This window comes from Chelonia mydas, chromosome 8, assembly GCF_015237465.2.
Source record: "Chelonia mydas isolate rCheMyd1 chromosome 8, rCheMyd1.pri.v2, whole genome shotgun sequence".
Taxonomy (NCBI): domain Eukaryota; kingdom Metazoa; phylum Chordata; order Testudines; family Cheloniidae; genus Chelonia; species Chelonia mydas.
The window spans coordinates 33,216,366-33,233,537 of NC_057854.1; the positions used below are offsets into that span (position 1 = coordinate 33,216,366).

At 36.7% G+C, this 17,172-nt stretch overlaps 1 protein-coding gene across 6 annotated transcripts in view; it reads right to left on the reverse strand.

Moving 5' to 3' along the window:
- The window catches only part of FBXW11 (F-box and WD repeat domain containing 11), a 122,483-nt gene that overhangs the window by 97,154 nt on the left and 8,157 nt on the right, over positions 1-17,172 (reverse strand). Inside the window, exons 2-3 of one of the 6 annotated variants that reach the window (XM_037905987.2) lie at positions 14,974-15,053; positions 4,635-4,736 (exon numbers count right to left, since the gene is read on the reverse strand). The exons of 1 other annotated variant lie outside the window; for it this stretch is intronic. In XM_037905987.2, the coding sequence (XP_037761915.1) occupies positions 4,635-4,685 (51 nt within the window). In that variant the 5' untranslated portion in view covers positions 4,686-4,736; positions 14,974-15,053. Of the gene's footprint in view, positions 1-4,634; positions 4,737-14,973; positions 15,070-17,172 lie in introns of those variants that run through there. 4 more of the 6 variants (XM_027833606.3, XM_037905984.2, XM_037905989.2 and 1 more) reach the window with 4 other exon arrangements.

Here is a 17,172-nt window from a genome sequence, read left to right on the forward strand (position 1 = left end):
GCATGGCTTTGGAGAAGCATGGCATCAGCTTTTTCTCTCCCTGTCTGGGAGGCATCAGGTAAAAATTTCAAGACTAAGATAAACTCCCAAAATTCTGGATGTTCTTACATTAACTACTATGTTATAAAACCAGAAACAGAACTAGTGGCTCAACACAAGTAGGTTAAGTTTACTGATCTCTCATTTAGGTCCTGGATACTGCAATCAGATCCATGCCAGAGAAACAACTGAAATCCATGTTTTTTTTGCACAGGTGCAAGGGTCCACCTGTGTGGATTTAATTCCAGGATAACACCTCTAGATGGTAAACATTTGGGTGCACGGACAGTCTATTTTAAGCTTGTAAAGTGGCCAAGAAAATGGGGCCCCAATATTTATAACGAACAAGCAAGTACTTACATAAGGCATTTCTAATATACCCATCTTAATAATAAGCGCCAGATGACAATATTTCACTTAGTAAATGTGACTGAGAATCTCCAGATGATTTTAAATGTATTGAGCAATAGAGTAGCATGGTACAGAATTCAGCTTGCAGAAATGCAAAATAATGCATGTTGGCAAAAAATATTTTTTTTCCATATACACTGATTGAGTCAACTTGGAAAATCCACAAGAGACTGAAGATGCCTGACTAGCATGCCACAGCAATGAAAAACAATAAATTTGCTTGCATGAAAGAAGCATAGCAAATAGATGAACAATGGTCAGCTCTCATTTGGAGAATAATATCCAGTTCCCTGGCTTCAGAGGACTTTTGGTCAAATCCTATGGCTGGGTTTGAAGAGGGTTTGGTTAATTTTATGAATGCTAATGACATTTCTCGTTATGCAAACTAAGTCAGAGTAAATCTAATCTCAGGATTCATCTTTTAAGCTCATCATACTTTACTCTTGAAGCATTACACAATTTGAAAAGGTCAAAGATTCAACGAGGGCTCACTGAAGTCATTCTTCACTCACAAGCCACTGAGTATTCACTTCTTCCTCATTCTGGTCTATTCTCTCATCTGTGCAGGAGGTTTTTGTGCACATAATGCAAATAGGAGTTACCTGTGTAACTTTTAATTCTCCTTCTGAAACTGCATTAGTCACTGCCCTACTTTTGTCCTGTGGGAACATGAAGCACAGCTAGTGTATATACTCTAATTCTTTTTACCTGAACACTGATTTTTAAAACAACTCAGACATCTAGCCTAGAAAAAGTGAAGGACAATCAATGTGTCTGCTATCATAAGAATGAAGAAAAAGTCAGTTTCACTTTCAGATTCCCAGTGTGGCAGTATTTGGGTTGCAGACATCAGAGGGAAATTACTTCCTTAAAAACAAATGTCTTTTTTTTTTTTTTTTTTGGATGCATACCACTTGTCGTGATTTTGTAAAAGCTGGCTTTTCCAGAAATTTATGTTTTGGGTCAAATATGAATGGTCAGTGATCCTTAAACAGGACCCTTCCAAATCTTTTGCCATTTACAGCTCCCACTAAATTATACCACACACTTTCTACACAATCTGTCAAAAGAGTTTATCCAAAACAGAAAGATACCGAGAGAATGCTCAAGCTCAGAAGTTGCAACATACAGGACTAATGCCAGGGAGGAATTTCTACAGAGTAGATCTCCAGAGTTGAAACAGGAATCAGACACTGTAAAAACCATTTCTATCCCTGCATACAATACTGAACCCACTCTGGCCAACTTCACAATAATCTCATCAGTGGAGATGGAATCTGAACATTCAGACATTATTGGATCTTATTAGTGCCATCTGCTAAGACTAACGGATACTACACCCTGTGCATGTTGTGCTCTGACACTAACATTTCACTGCAGTTACATGTAATGACTATTTGACATGGCAGCTAAAATTAAAACAAACTCAGATGAGAGCTCACAAATACTAAGTATCACAAATTGAGAAAATGTTTAAGGGTTTCATGATGTATGTCCAGACATCACAGATTCACTAGCTAGTATCTTGCATAATTATAACATGTCACATCAATGATATCGCACAGATTTCCAGATTCCAATGTGGCAATCAATATATAGTATATTTCTTAACGTGCTCCTTTAATGGTAAACTATAGCATAAAAAGAAACATGGCCAAAGTGAGTGTCCAATACAATGAATATACTGCACACAAGCTAATATACATTCTCCTCTAGTCTAAATTTCTATCTATGGAATTTATAGAGCACCATACCATCTAGATGTCAGATGACACTATGAAAGGTTATCTAGTAATAGCTCTGATTTTGTATCTCTTTTGTATATTTTCTAGTAATGATATCCACTGGACATCTCATATGTATTCTTGTATTAATATTGTGAATTGTTTTAATAAAAATTAAATTATGGGGAACACCACTTGGCTAAGTTGATTTTTTGAACATACTGACTAATGACTGAAGTGTCTGAAGAGCTGATTACAAAAGAGTTTGTGATAGTTTTGAAGCTATTTGAGATTCAATGGTAAAGGATGCCTCGCAGTATCTGAACCTTAAGTCTGCTACGAGTGAATGGGTATAAACCCTGTGTGAAATAACATGGAATTTGAACTTATCAGCTAGGTTGGGCTGTATTTCTGAAAGTTTACTTCCGCACCATGTGGGGATCCTGCAATAGTTTCTTCTTGAGATCTGCAGCCCAGCAAACTGATATCTTAAAGAGTCCAGTAGGGTAAGTGTTGCTTTAGACAACCTTCCCATTCTGAAACCCAAACTTCTCAAAGTGGGTCACGAGAGTGGCTGAGGGTTGTGATATCAAAGGCCTCTCAGAAGCTGGTGAACTAAGGGAAGAGGAGCAGCTCTACCAACTATGAGGAATACTATTTAAAGGTGGTACACAGGCAGCTGCCTCAGCCCCACTGCTCACAGCAGTCAACCACTTCCTAAACCTATTCACTACCACCTTCTAACAAGCCTTAAAACAACAGTACTAGGCCACCGAACCCACCACTACTTTATACCACCCAGCAGATTTCATCTCCCTCACCATTGCCTACCAGCCCCTTCAAAAAACTAACCATGATTTCTTTCTGTGAACCAAATTCCACAATACTTCACAGCCACAATGGATTGTGGGTGTAACTAAAGGACTATGGTCATGACAAAAACCTGCAGCTGATTTTGGAGTCCCACATGGAAAAACTGAGAACCCCTGCTGTTAACAGTACAAAAAATATTTCCTCCTACTTCAGGATGTGTCATGGGTATGGGATAAGGTGGAGACTGGCTTGTATTAAACCCAAATCATGAATACAATAACGCAAGCACTGTAACACTACGGACTGGAATTTCCATTTCAGTCAACCTATGGTTAGATTTTACAATGTTAATCCATCTTGGATTATGCTATCCAACCCTAGACACATAGCAGGGAAGAAAATTCTCTTACTTTTACATTTGGTTTATTAGCAATGCTTTCAAACACAAGTCTTCTGAAAAAGTAATACTTGAGTTTTCCTATTATTGTTTACATTTGTATTGAGATAGAAGCATTCTGAAACTTTAAAATGAGAACCTCAAATCTACCAGAACTAAAAAAAGATGGTTTCTTGAAATAAGAGGTCATTTTCAGAAAGATTTATTTCACTGAAGGGTGTTCACTTAAATTCAAACAGAATCTGAACTGCTAGGACTTCTATTCACAAAAGCAATTCCTTCTGTTCTTAAATTCCTGTGCACATGAAACAGGTTGCACCACTGAACTCTGCTCTTGTTTAATATTTTAACAATACAGATAGAGGAGAGATACTGACAGTATATATTTGCGCTATTAAACATTTTATGAATTAGTGTATAGTACTTAAGAAAATATCATAGAAATTACTACATATGCTCTGTATTTCTTTTCAAAGTTATGTTTCTTGTGGATTCAAAACATTTCACTCATACCAAATACACAAACTACTTTTTTTTTAATTTGCTATTTTGTAAACTTGCTCTGCCCAAACAATCGTAAAGAGAAATTCTCCCCCCCTCCCCATCCAGTCACTGCCTATAAATTAGGCAGGATTGATTTACACAATTTACTACAAATGAAGAGCAAAGGAATTTAAGATTTATTGGTCTTGCATTTATAGGAGCTCCCATCTTTACCATATTATCTTTTTTTAAATCAAGAACTATATAAATAAATAAGTCAAAACAGCTCTAAGACTGTCTGCTAACAAAACTGTTCTGTATTCAAACATGCACAATGATGGTAACAATGATATAACCAGGACCACACTAATAAAAATCTCTTCCTCTATATGAAAAATCAAAAATTGTATTATAGGCCATTTAGGACATTGCAAGTAGTTTTTAAAATAATTGGCAAAGCTCATTAAAACAAGTTTTTAAACCAAAAATGAAAAAGCAAAATGTAACAGGCAACATGCACAACTATACTATTTGTATCACAACTTCAAGCAACAAATACAAAAGCTCACCACCCCCCACTGAAAAAATAATCAAGTTCACACAGAGCTCTCTTAATGATTCCTACAAAAAGTTAGGTAGAAGATTTCAGAGAAGGATGCACAAAAAACGTTTAGCAGACTTAATTTGATTAAACAGAGCCCCGAGAGAGTTTAACAACGTTCACAGTATACGCATAACACATTTACAACAAGAAAGAAGAAAGGCACCTGGAGACATCTGACACTGGGCATGCTCTGCAGGCATCTCAGTGCGCACATGCTCTCTACCAGGTTGGAGCAGCCTAGCCACAAAGACCTTGGCACAGAACACTGCAGGGTGACAAAAAGGAAGGAAGAGAAGAAGCAGTTAGATGCCACAAATCACTTAATGCAGGCAACTCATTAGTATGTTAAAGTGGATACGTATTTGTTTACTTATATGTTAATCAACGATTAGGGGCCAACAGCAAAACAACTACGGAAGATTCTTTTAAAATATGTTATTCTTCTGTCACATAAAGCCTAACGAGTTGATTTACACAACTGCTCGCTCCTAGCACCTACTCGAATATTATAGCCTACAAAACACAGTACCAGAATTGTCAATTCATTTTCAACATATTCTGCTCTTGAATTAGTTCAGAATCTTGCATTCGAGCATTGTTATGGTCAGAAAAGTGACTACATAAAAGTGGCACCTTCTTAATCAATCTGCTTCATGTGTGTACTCAGTCATACTTGATTTAGTATAAATTTTTATGAATTCTTTTTAAATTTTGCGTTGTCCTAGGACACAGAACTATGGGCTTGTCTTCAATAGAAAAGGTGGAGTCATCAGAATACAAACCTGAGGCACTGGATTAAACTAACATGGTATTACACAAGACTTAAGTCAGACTTTAGGTCCACCCATTGATTATGTCAAACACGACTTGCCCCTGTTTAGACTGGACTGCAAAGTCTCCTTTAAACTTCATGTTAGCAAATACAACCACTCAAGGTCATTGTCTAATTTGACCGCATTTTCTAATAAAAAGAAGCCCAAGAAAAGAGCTGAATTTTATTCTTCCTCAAATTTTTTTTTTTTTTTAAACAAAAGTATAAACTGCAGGGCAAAATTCTGCTCTCAGTTATACATGTGCTGCTACTCATTGAATGAGTTACTGAGAAAAAATAGTATTCCACCATAGGCATAAGTGAGGGAAGATTACTGGTAATGACAAGGCAGAAAGAACGAGCTCAACTACCAGATTCCAAGTTGTTGGCACTGGTGGTTAGAAAAGAGTTTTTACTTGCAAACTGGGGCAACGTGATGTGGAAGTCACACAAAACTTTGGAATCTCATTATGCCATATTTCAGAGAGTTAATTTTCAGGATTTACCAGTACACTTAAGATACAGAAAAAGTAATCAAAAGGATTCAGTTATTCACTACTGAGCAGCAGGTAAACCCAACTCTACGATTGGCACAGTCCTAATTTTCAATGGCTTTTCACATTCACAGGTGCCCTATTTAGCTTTTGTTATAAACACCAAGTCACATTCATTTAAAAACTTGCCAAATTAGTTTGGACATCGAAGTTAAAGCAGCCCATTATGAGGCCACAGATGAAAACCTTTGAAAAGCAGTTATTGTGCCAATATTTAGAAGGGGTACCCAGAGCGAGAGAGGTTAAAACCATATTTTCTTATAAGTTCCCTTATGTTTTTCAGTTCAAAATTAAAATTCGTTACACTGTGCTAAAAAATAAAAACTATAAAGGCCAAAAATACAATGATTTTTATGGCCAACCTCAGAACTTATTCAAATTTTCTCTTCTACTCTGTGAGCCTGAATGTGTTTGAGCTGTGCCTGAAAAGATATGACTGAGTAGATGCATACATCTAATTTACAGATGTAAAACTACAAATGTTACCACTCCAAAGAAGGTAAAATAATTTTGCCTCCAATACTCAAGCATAATCATATAAACTTGTATTAGTTTTTGGAAAGTTCATATTTAAAATTTGAAAAGAAAAAAAAAGTGATTTTCACTTACTTACCTACCAAATTTCAAGTCTAGAAGCCTATCTTTGCCCCACAGTAGCTGATGTACCCCCACCTAAAGCTTCACTTCCCAAACTGTTTTAAGCGATTCATTGGCTATAGTAGGGGAAGCTCAAAATCCTAATCTCAGAAAATATTGGCAAGTGAGTTAAAATTTTCAAAAATAATTTAGAATAAAAATGTGCAATCTTTAAATCTAAACATTCATTCTAATAAAGATGTAGGGTATTAAACTTAACACAAAGTTTGCAGCTCACCTGAAACTCCACTCTGTGGTTTAGTGGCTTCTCAAAAAATTCTCAGGTAGCTTGGTGAACTGCCCACAACCGCAGCTGGCCCATGTCAGCTGGCTCAGGCTGCGGGACTATGTAAGTGCAATGTAGACATTCAGGTTCGGTCTGGAGCTCAGGCCCTCTCCACTCTTGGGAGTCTCAGAGCCTGAGAATCTACACTGCAATTTTATAGTCCCTCAGGGCAAACCCCATGAACCTGAGTTAGCTGATCTGAGCCCTGAGACTCAGTGCCATAGGTTTTTTAATCACAGTGTGGGTATATTTAGTGGTTTATATATCTGAGCCTATATGAGGGAAAAAATTTAATTCGAAAACTGATTTTTGGCATATATACCCATATATACTTCAATGTCATGAAGCATGTCACTGTATGTTAGTGATTGAAGCAAGTTCATAAACATTTCAGGTATAGTACAAAGTTTTAAAATATTTTGGTCACTTTAGTCTCAATTAATTTAAAGAAAGTCAGTCCAGTTTCTAGATCATTTACTACATTTGTGTTTGCAAAATGCTCTAATTAAATGACTGAAAGACTATGAAGTTTTGGAGAGCCATATGCAATTCATAAACTTTCAAGTTAGTTAAACCATTCGGCAGAAACATTGTTTATTTTCATGCCAAGTTTAAGCCACATGGGAACCTTTTCTTCCAAACTCCAGAATAAACGGATTTATAAAGGAAAAACAAAGACTCTTAGCTATATCACTATTATGCTTTACTAAACATGAGACAGCTTCAAATAGCGCACATAAGATTTCACAATAAAACAGGAAAATACAAGTGAAATATTTATGCACTTCAGTACAAAGAACAAAAAAGTGTTGTTTTTTTGATCTGGTGTAACGACCCACTACCTACAACTGGAGGCACAGAAGACCTATCACAGTCAATGTAATGAACATGAAGTTGTTTTACCTTTTCCTTTCTAGTAAGAATTTGGATCTAAGCTGGTAGTTTCCACATTTTAGCCCAACAGGACCTTAGATGATGATCTAAAACTGTGATGATCTAAAACTGATGATCTCAAACCGAGATGGAGAAAGGGAGGACTGAAGAGGAAGATGCATAACGGACAGTAAAAGTGAATTTGGTGGCTTTATCTCAGACCATGTCAGATTTGTCCACCACAGGAAAAAAGGAAAGTAAACATTTCTTTCTGGGGTCAGGAGCAGAGTTCATCTTAGACGTACTTAATGCCAACTATTAATTTTCTATTTGGTGCCCAGATAATACAGCTCTGTATTTATTAAAAACACCTAACAGTTAAATGCACCCCAAAATCTGCAGCAATGAGCCATCTCTACATGAGACACACTAAACACAATAGGACGGGTACAGCACTTTAAAACAGGAGCATTGGCCAGAGTGTGGGGGAAAATTTCCACAGCTGAGTCAACTCAGGTTTCTTACTGCAGAAAACAGTTTCATACTCCTAGCTACTAGCACAGCAATTCCAAAGCTCCAGAGAGAGCAACAAAATGGGTTAAAAGTATGACAAGACTTACAAGAGAAGAGATTGAAAAAACTAGGGATACTAGACTGAAAGGAGAACAGTTTGATAGGTTTTCATAGAATAATTTATTACAAAGCAATGCCACAAATTGGTCAGACACTTTTATGCTTGGAAGTCACTCAGAGTTAATGGCTGAAAAATGTAATATTCAAGTCAGTACTTGACAGCGTATAGGTCCTCTGCATAATTCACTGACAGATGGTCACAATCAAATTGTAAATGCATTTATAAGTGAAATTCATGTGATGACCAACATTTGGAGTTAAGTAGGCTAAGATAAGGCTAATCAAATCTCATGCTTCCAGGCATAAAATGATTACCTTTGTGTGTGGTGGTTGGTCTGGAAGTCACACACTTCTAAGTACAGTGTCACACAATTTTCCAGGTGAATTATTTTATTTGGGGGTAATAGGGCTTAAAGATTGTTCCCTTTTCCTCAATATTATTCTTCAAGCATCAGATATAGATCAGTATCAGACAGAAAAATACATTGCTCACCCATTGTTCTGATCTTTCAGAAGTCCCATGTTCCTAAAATGATCTACATTCAGTTCACTCTGACTAAAATCAGTTAACCTCCTATAAACAATAACCAACTAATTTGGCTGTCTGACACCAGAAGGGGCACTTTAAGATCTTAATATTTAATTTTTTTTAATATAAAATTAGGCTACCTGTAGAAGTGTTTGCTGCCCTACGACCCATCACAGCAAACAATAGGATTGGAACATCTTGTGATGTCTTGAAAGGTGGGGAGTTAGGACTTCTCAGGTGAGGATTCATGATGTGGAAATTTTCTCTCATTCCATATATACCAGAATTTGTCTGTGGCGTCCTTAAGGGGGAGGATGAAAACTGCTTCCCTTGTTAGCTTTGTTGTTTAGGGCACCAACAGTTCTAGAGCAGTTATATGCAAACAGTGTTACTATTTTGATTTCAGCTATTTTTATTAAAGAACTCTCCAAGTCAAGAAACCTTTGGATTCAAAAATCAAAAATTAAAATTCATCTAGAAGTGGAAGATCAAAATGTTTCTGAAACTTTTACAATCATTCGTAACTATCAGACTGTTGATTAACATCCCCCAGGGATAGCTCAAGGAAAATGCTATATTAAAAAAAGTGTCCCCCAAAGTGGAACCAATACTCATTCTGTATCCAACTGTGGTAACATTACACTGCTATAGTTAAGGGTATCAACATTTTTATTATAATTCCTTTTTGTTTAAGATTTTATAAGTATTATAAACTTGGCATTGAAGGTCCCAACCTGGGGATGATTCTTTTAAAGTACACACACTTTAATCAATTAAGCTCTCAAGGTACCGGAGTGCAGAAAAATATTTAAGGTTTTGGACATTTGTTTCTATGCCAAAAAGAACAGCTCTGTCTTTAAAAATGAGAATTTGCTGACTTAGTCCAATATGGACATGATCTTTTGGTATTTTAGAATGACAAAGATAAAGACACAACAAATCAAATGAGGTTTAAATAGTAGGTAAAGCACACTACCTCATTTTTAGAGGTTTGGGTTTTTTAAGCTATAGGTACATGAACAGTCTATACATAATCTATCCACATTCTAGAGCTGTCAATTTCATTTACAGTTTAAGAAAATTAAACCAAAAGTCCATTCAGTTATGTTAAGAGTCACATTTAAAACCAGAGTCTGAAATGCCATCCCTAGCCCACTCTCTTGTGCCAATGAATTAGTCAATCAATAGTTAGTATTCTGGATTTCCCCATAGAGAGATCCATATTTGCAACATTAAGCTACAGTAGGAAAAAGTTAAGCCTTCGCTTTCCCTTGATTTGTGGATGCAAAAGAGATGCATGTTATCACAGTCTTCTGTAACTTGGTGAGGTTTAATTTGCTTTGGTTTAACCTCAACACTAGTGGAACTGGAGCTGCCTCGGCTAATCTTTAATGCATATATGTGCATTAGCACTCAACGCTGGAAAATTAAGACTCATGGGTTAACGGCTGCTACTTAAAATACTGTTCTAGGTCTGGGATAGAGAGAAGACATCTTCACTGGTAGTCTACACCTAGTCCTCTTAACAAAGAACACTAAAAAGAAAGCTTCGTCCTAGTGAATGAAAACAAGACATGGCCATTTCTGAAAGAAATTCCATGATCACAAGTCGCATTTTAATTTAGGTTTAGACCCCTCTCCACCCCCTCTCAAAAAAGCAGAATAAATCACAGAACAAACTGTAAAGTGATAATGCTATTCAAGGGCCTTCAGTATTTTATACCCAGCAGGGAGTAGTCACCAGCTGCAGTCAATCCCCTTCAGCTAGCTGAGGCATCACACAGACCTTATCTCGCATTTTTACCTTACTTACATGACTCACCCAATATAGTCATAAGCAGAACTAATAGGTATTGAGAAGTATTTTGAAGATTTGCATGTGGTGGGAGAGTGCAAATTCTATTAGAAAAGTAGGCTTATAAACTGTGTTTTCACAAGTAGCAGCTTGGCTTGATAATGATGCATTTTTTTATGCTGTGCACTGAAATACACAAAGTTCAGGATGTCTTGTGCAACCTATTTCTATTAAAATGTTCTAAAATCCATGACAATTTATGTCAGACCAACAGTACCTCTTCCCCCTTTAATATCAAAGCCACATGTGCACATGCAATGTAAGCACATAGTCCCCAGAAAGTATTTTTTGGAATAGTGGCATCAAATTACCACCTACTCCTAAACAAAATGCAACTGGTGTATCCAGTCCTAAGTGTCTACATTCTAAATCGATTGTAGTAAACATGGTATTCAGGCAATATTTCCAAAAACATGTGAGGTACCAAATGCATGTTATGAACAATGTTCCCTCTAATTTTTGACAGGCCATGTGCGGAAAAAATTTCTTCTGTGCAAATTTTTGTGCACGCGGCATTTCGCCTTCTGCACTGGGTTTAGGATCTGTGTGCACGTCCACATGCGCACAGCTTAGAGGGAACAGTGGTTATGAAATCAAAGTTCTAGTTCAACTCAGGAAGGGCACTTAGTTACCATCTCATTTTATTCACAAGTCAAGAAAACTCTCTTTGTACAACAGAGTCAATTTACTTTGCCATTTTAGTACTTGAGATTAACTAAAATACTTTAAGACTGAGTTTCTCAGAAGTCAGCGCATACCTACTCTGTTGCAATCAACCAAATTCATCTTAAAGACTTTGTGAAAGTTTGTCATTTCTTTATTGTTTAAAGTGCTAAAAAGATTTAAGAAACTGATCACTGAGTCTCTCATCCATCAGATAATAGCCCAGTTAAACCAAATGACAAGCATTCAAAAATCAACTCAGTGATACAGCTTTCCAATTGTCATTCAAGATCTGTGTATAATTTCCTTGAACTTTGTGAAGATTCTTACAAAAACATTAATAAGTTAGTTTAAAGTAAGCTATAAGTAGAAAGTAATTTGATCTATTAGACAAGTTCTCCCTATTACCAAACAGTTCTTCAACAAAGGACAATACGAATTCACAGACGGGTGATCAAAACTGCAGTCCCACTTTGTTCCTGAAGACCAAAGTACATATTTGCTACAAAAGGAATATAATTTCAGTGGGGGAAGAGATTTAAGTGCTTTTCCTTGAGCGTAAAAAAAATCTTACTCCATTTTAATTTGTTCATCAGGAAAAGACTCATGAGATGCAATATCTTGTTTTCATAAAGACCCAAGAGGACTACCAGAGAAAACACTAATACAATTACATCAATGTCACTAAGTGGTATTAACTGAATCTTGAGACAAAGCTGTATTTTCCAACATATATTACATCTAAATTAAACTTACTTTCCCTCACACACGTGCACCCCCAACTCTAATAGTGTTCTGAAAATTCAAAAAAGTTATGTTCCCTTCTAGACTGGCAAATCAGTTGTGTTACATTAAAATAGTCTTTTTGGAAGGACAAAATGAACAGCAGTACCTTACTCTCTCTCACACCAGAAAGAGTAGTGTCACCTACCTGTCTGGAAACAGTAGCAGATCATCCTAACAGTGTATCAGATCTGAAGATAAGATGAAAGGTGGAAAGTGGAAGTGTGGAGTTGTCAGATGACCTAGCAACGGCTTACTGCATAGCAGTTAGGCAATTAGAAAATTGTGTGTGAAAATGGTCTTAAAAGTTATGGTAGAGTTAAAGAGCAGGCTCAGGATCTCTCATCAATGGGCTTGTCTATGTTAGGATTTAAAGGTGTGCTAAGATTTGATAACTAACATGTTCTAACAGTCTTGCAGACAAGGTAGAGTGCATTTAACATTTGCAAAATTGGTCAAATTAAAGCCTAAGTTTAGCACATTATAAAGTAGGGTTTCACTTTCAGGTTTCAAATATTGCAGAAAAAAGTTTAAACACATTGTAATTTTAAAAAGTTGTGAAAGCATTTCCACTGGTGGTGTTGTGTTTTATAAACACTTATTTTTAAAGATTTAAATACTGGACAAAAAACTTAGGCCCTGAACCCTCAACACCTGTATATGTGGTTAACTTTACAAAGCAAGTAGTGCCACTCACTTCAATATGAATAGTCCTTTTTTATCTTTCAAAAATTGAATATAATTTCATACAAATAAATGTGTATTAAAATCCCATAAATTCAAGTGACTAAAGTATTCCTGATTTGCAAGAGTAGCTCATTTTCTGATTCAATTTTTAAATTTTTATTTTAAATGGTTTGCATAAGGCAACCAGAAATGTAGTTTCTCTATTTTGATTTCTTCATTTTTCAAAAACCACATCAGGTTCACTGCTGAATTTTCATGGTTTTAAAAAAAGAACAGATAACTACCAAATATGCCATCAGTAGCATATTCCCCACTAAAAAGAAAAGGAGTACTTGTGGCACCTTAGAGACTAACAAATTTATTTCAGCATAAGCATCCGATGAAGTGAGCTGTAGCTCATGAAAGCTTATGCTCAAATAAATTGGTTAGTCTCTAAGGTGCCACAAGTACTCCTTTTCTTTTCGCGGATACAGACTAACACGGCTGCTACTCTGAAATATTTCCCACTGTAATTCCAGAATTAGGTTCAGCCACAGACGTACATAGGACCCAAAAAATCCACAACATATGATCTTCTCCAATTTCAAACAGCAGCAAATATTTCTTAAATTCAGGTTAGCCTGAAAGTTTCAATTTGTCCTCCATAGTTCAGAAATTGATGATACAACAGAAAGAAACATACCCAGGACTTCCCTCATCCTAACCAAATAAGATCCAAGTCAGCCAAAATAAAATGAAACCCAAAAGCTGCAGACTCCAGTAAGGAAAATCATTAATTTATATTTTAATCTGTTAAACCTCACTACAATTTTTCATATATAAATAAAAGACTACAGACCAAGGAAATGAGTGTATAATTCAGCAAAACAAGAAACGTCACACAAGAGCACAACACCTAACCACAAAAGTTACTTCTATATTAAAAACTGATTAACTTAAGAACTGTTTTAAATACAAGTAATGATTCTCTTCAGAAGAGAACATACAGAGATGCCCCAGAAGTATCAAACTTGGATGGTAGTTAAGGTTAAATCAGATGTAAATCTAAAAATACAGGAAATGGGAGACTCCTGAAAAGCTAACAAGGGGCGTGTTGTCCTCAACACGCTGAGTTTAGTGTTACTACCATTAGGAATTATACACTAATGAGAGGACAGAGGATGAAGAGCACTGGAAATATATGGAATACCTTGTCAAGAGAAGTCTATAAAGTAATTTAAGTGAGAGTAAAGCTGGATGGCAGCACAAGTAAAAGGCCTAGATAGCCCTCTGCTAACTTAAAACAAGTACCCTTTTTCTGTCCAGCAATCTCCTGTGTACTTAAAATAGATTCCCACCTCCCTACACACAATACCTTTGAGGGCTGTTTAAAAAAAAAGTAACACTGTAGTATTTTAGAGATATTTCAATCTCTCTCTGAGAGAGAAATCTATTGTAGGTCACAAACTACAACTGAGCAAAAGCAATTTGTTTATACCAATCTACTGTAAAATCAACAAAAATTGCTCATGAAAGCCAATCATTCAAACTGACTCATTTGCGTTTTATAAACTAACTACATTCTAAATGTAACTTTTATTAAGAGTTTAAAAATGTCATACAACAAATGCTATCTACACTAGAATTTCTAATTGTGTTTTAGCTCGTCAATACATGCACAATTAGAAACTGTATTGCAGACAAAGAAAAACATTTTTTCCTTGTATAAATTAACACTTGTAAATTGTAGAGAACATGATAGTACATGGTTAAAAAAAATCATAGGCTAGATAAGCCTTAATTGTTACATTGCTGAGCCTAACAAAAATGGCCCTGAAAGTCTTAACTTTTTTAGCCCCTCCAAAAAAGCCAGAGTATTTTTTTACTCCAGCTGTTATCATGTATACTACCTACTTTGAACATCCATGCATGCCTAAATATGGTTTTCTATTTCACCAGGAGATACAAAGTTTATGGATTGTAGTCTGTTCTAAAAATGTATCCATGAGTAAAAGTAACTTGCTAAAAAGTTATACATGTATATACCAAACGTATTTATTGTTTTTAAACTAAAACACACACGGTAAATAGCTAACATTTTTTTCATCCTCTAATATTTTCAGGGAGATAATGCAGAAAAAGCAAAGTGTTGAACTTTCAGACAAATGCAACTAAGCAGAAGCAGTAAGATATAGTACAGGGTAATTTCTTACCTGAAACTTTGTTTCTGAGCTCCAGATCCACCAATCCAGAATGAATGGGGATTCGAATGGGGTTTCCTTCTCAGACTTGTCTGTCAAAAGAGAGCAGCCAATCATCTTCAGCTTGGTGTACCTACTTCTTTCTTGAACGAAATCCCAATTACGTACTCCTAATGCTGTTAGAAAGACAAGGCAACCTATACAGCTTACCATGACTCCAGTAGCAACTAAATTTAGAGGGGTCACCGGATTGGTGGATCTAAGACAAAGAAACTAATTTACAGAGAAGAAATTGCTCTTTCCCATGCCCTGAATCAACCAATCCAGAACAAGTGCTTTTAGGTCAAAAAAATCTCTTTACCAAGATTAAGAGGGATGAGAACAAACTATAACTCAGAGAATGAAGCATGTGCTAAAGCCTCAACTACCATTTACACCCAGGGAATATGTTTCATTAATTAATAGAAGGTTAATTTACAGGTTTCCAAAACAGACATCGCTTATTAACCCATGATGCTGGTTCTCTCTCAAAATGTTTTTCTACTAAACTGCCTCCACACACGTTTTGAACCATTTTACTATAATGATTCTTGGCCTTTTTCTGAGTCCCAAAACAAATTCAATTTTTCCTGAGTGCCCCTAGAAACAGGTAACCTTAACAGCTTCTCTTATCTGAATCATGCCAGAGTTCAGTGTATTTGTAGTATCACTGTCTTTCTGAAAAACTAGTCATAGAAGACTGTACGGTAAGATAAACAATTCTCTTAATCAAGATAATTATTAGAAAAATTTGTCCTTTATACTGCCAAAATCAAATGACAAAGCCTAAAATCAAAGGCAGTTCATATGCTACCTTTAGGTGTATATTCAGGTTATAAAGTGGGTTTAAGTGGCAAACCTATTAGAGAAGAGGTTTTCAAACTGTGGTCTGTGAAGCTCAGTGGTCCGTGAGCTCCATTCAGGTACTTCCCTCTGAGGTGCACACCTGGGCAGTCACACACGAGAGAATGAAGGGCCACCCACCTAATTAGTGGAGCTGTGCAGGCGTAGCTCCACTAATTAGGTGCCTGGACCCTGGAGAAGACACACATGTAAGGTGAGGTGCTGGCCTTGGGGGGGAAATAGGGGGTAGGTGGGAGGGGGCAGTGGGGTTAGAAAAGGCGTGGGGGGAATTTGGGATGTGCAGAGAAAGAGGCGACTTTCCCCAGCTCCAGGGCTGCGGCTGCTAGGGAGAGATGGCCCTCCTTCCCAGCCTCATCTCTGTGGCGGGAGAGAGACCGCCCTCTTTCCCAGCCCCAGCTCAGTGGCTGCCACAGCAGGGGAGAGAGGGCACATCACATTAGAAAGGTAAGACTACTGATATTAAAATATGAGTTGTGTGCTTTTATTTGTAGAACAAAAAAAAAGTTAATTATTAAGCGGTTTTTTTTATATATAATGTGCTTTTATCCAAAGCACTTTATAATAGTTAGCTAACAGTACAAACATTTGGAAAGATCACTAAGTGGTCCGCCGAGACCCTCAGCAATTTTCAAGTGGTCCACACACACACAAAAGTGCGAGAACCACTGTATTAGAGGATTCAGAGTAGCAGCCATGTTAGTCTGTATTCGCAAAAAGAAAAGGAGTACTTGTGGCACGTTAGTCTCTAAGGTGCCACAAGTACTCCTTTTCTTTTTATATTAGAGGAAGCCTTCAAGAACAACCACTAGAAGATGAATTCTGCAGATCTTATTGAGCCTCTTGCACCACTGACTGTGGATCTGTACCCTAAAGAGACTGAACTCCCTTGGTCCAGATATTGCTCAAAAAAGTAAAGCTTCAAAGATAATTTTTTTTTTAGAGTATCTATGTATCCCCACATTAGGAAAAGAAAACTTTTTCCAGAACTTGGGAAGATACTGTCAGGGCCAAAGAAGGGCCATATGTTCCAATATTTCTGCTTTCCTCATCAACCCCTCCCACACACCAGTGCATTCATTGTTCTAGTATCTCCTCAGGAAGTGCCACATACATCAAAACAAAGGGACTTTAGAGAAAGATGGGAGAAAAACTGCCATCATTCACATTAGTTGTGTGTACCACTAATTTATCAAATCTGATACTGCCTAGAACCAACCGGAGAAAGGATCTTCTGCACCTTTGTGTTCATTTGTTACATACTGCAGACATATCAATAAGTCTGCTGCAAAATAACACTTCAAGATGACA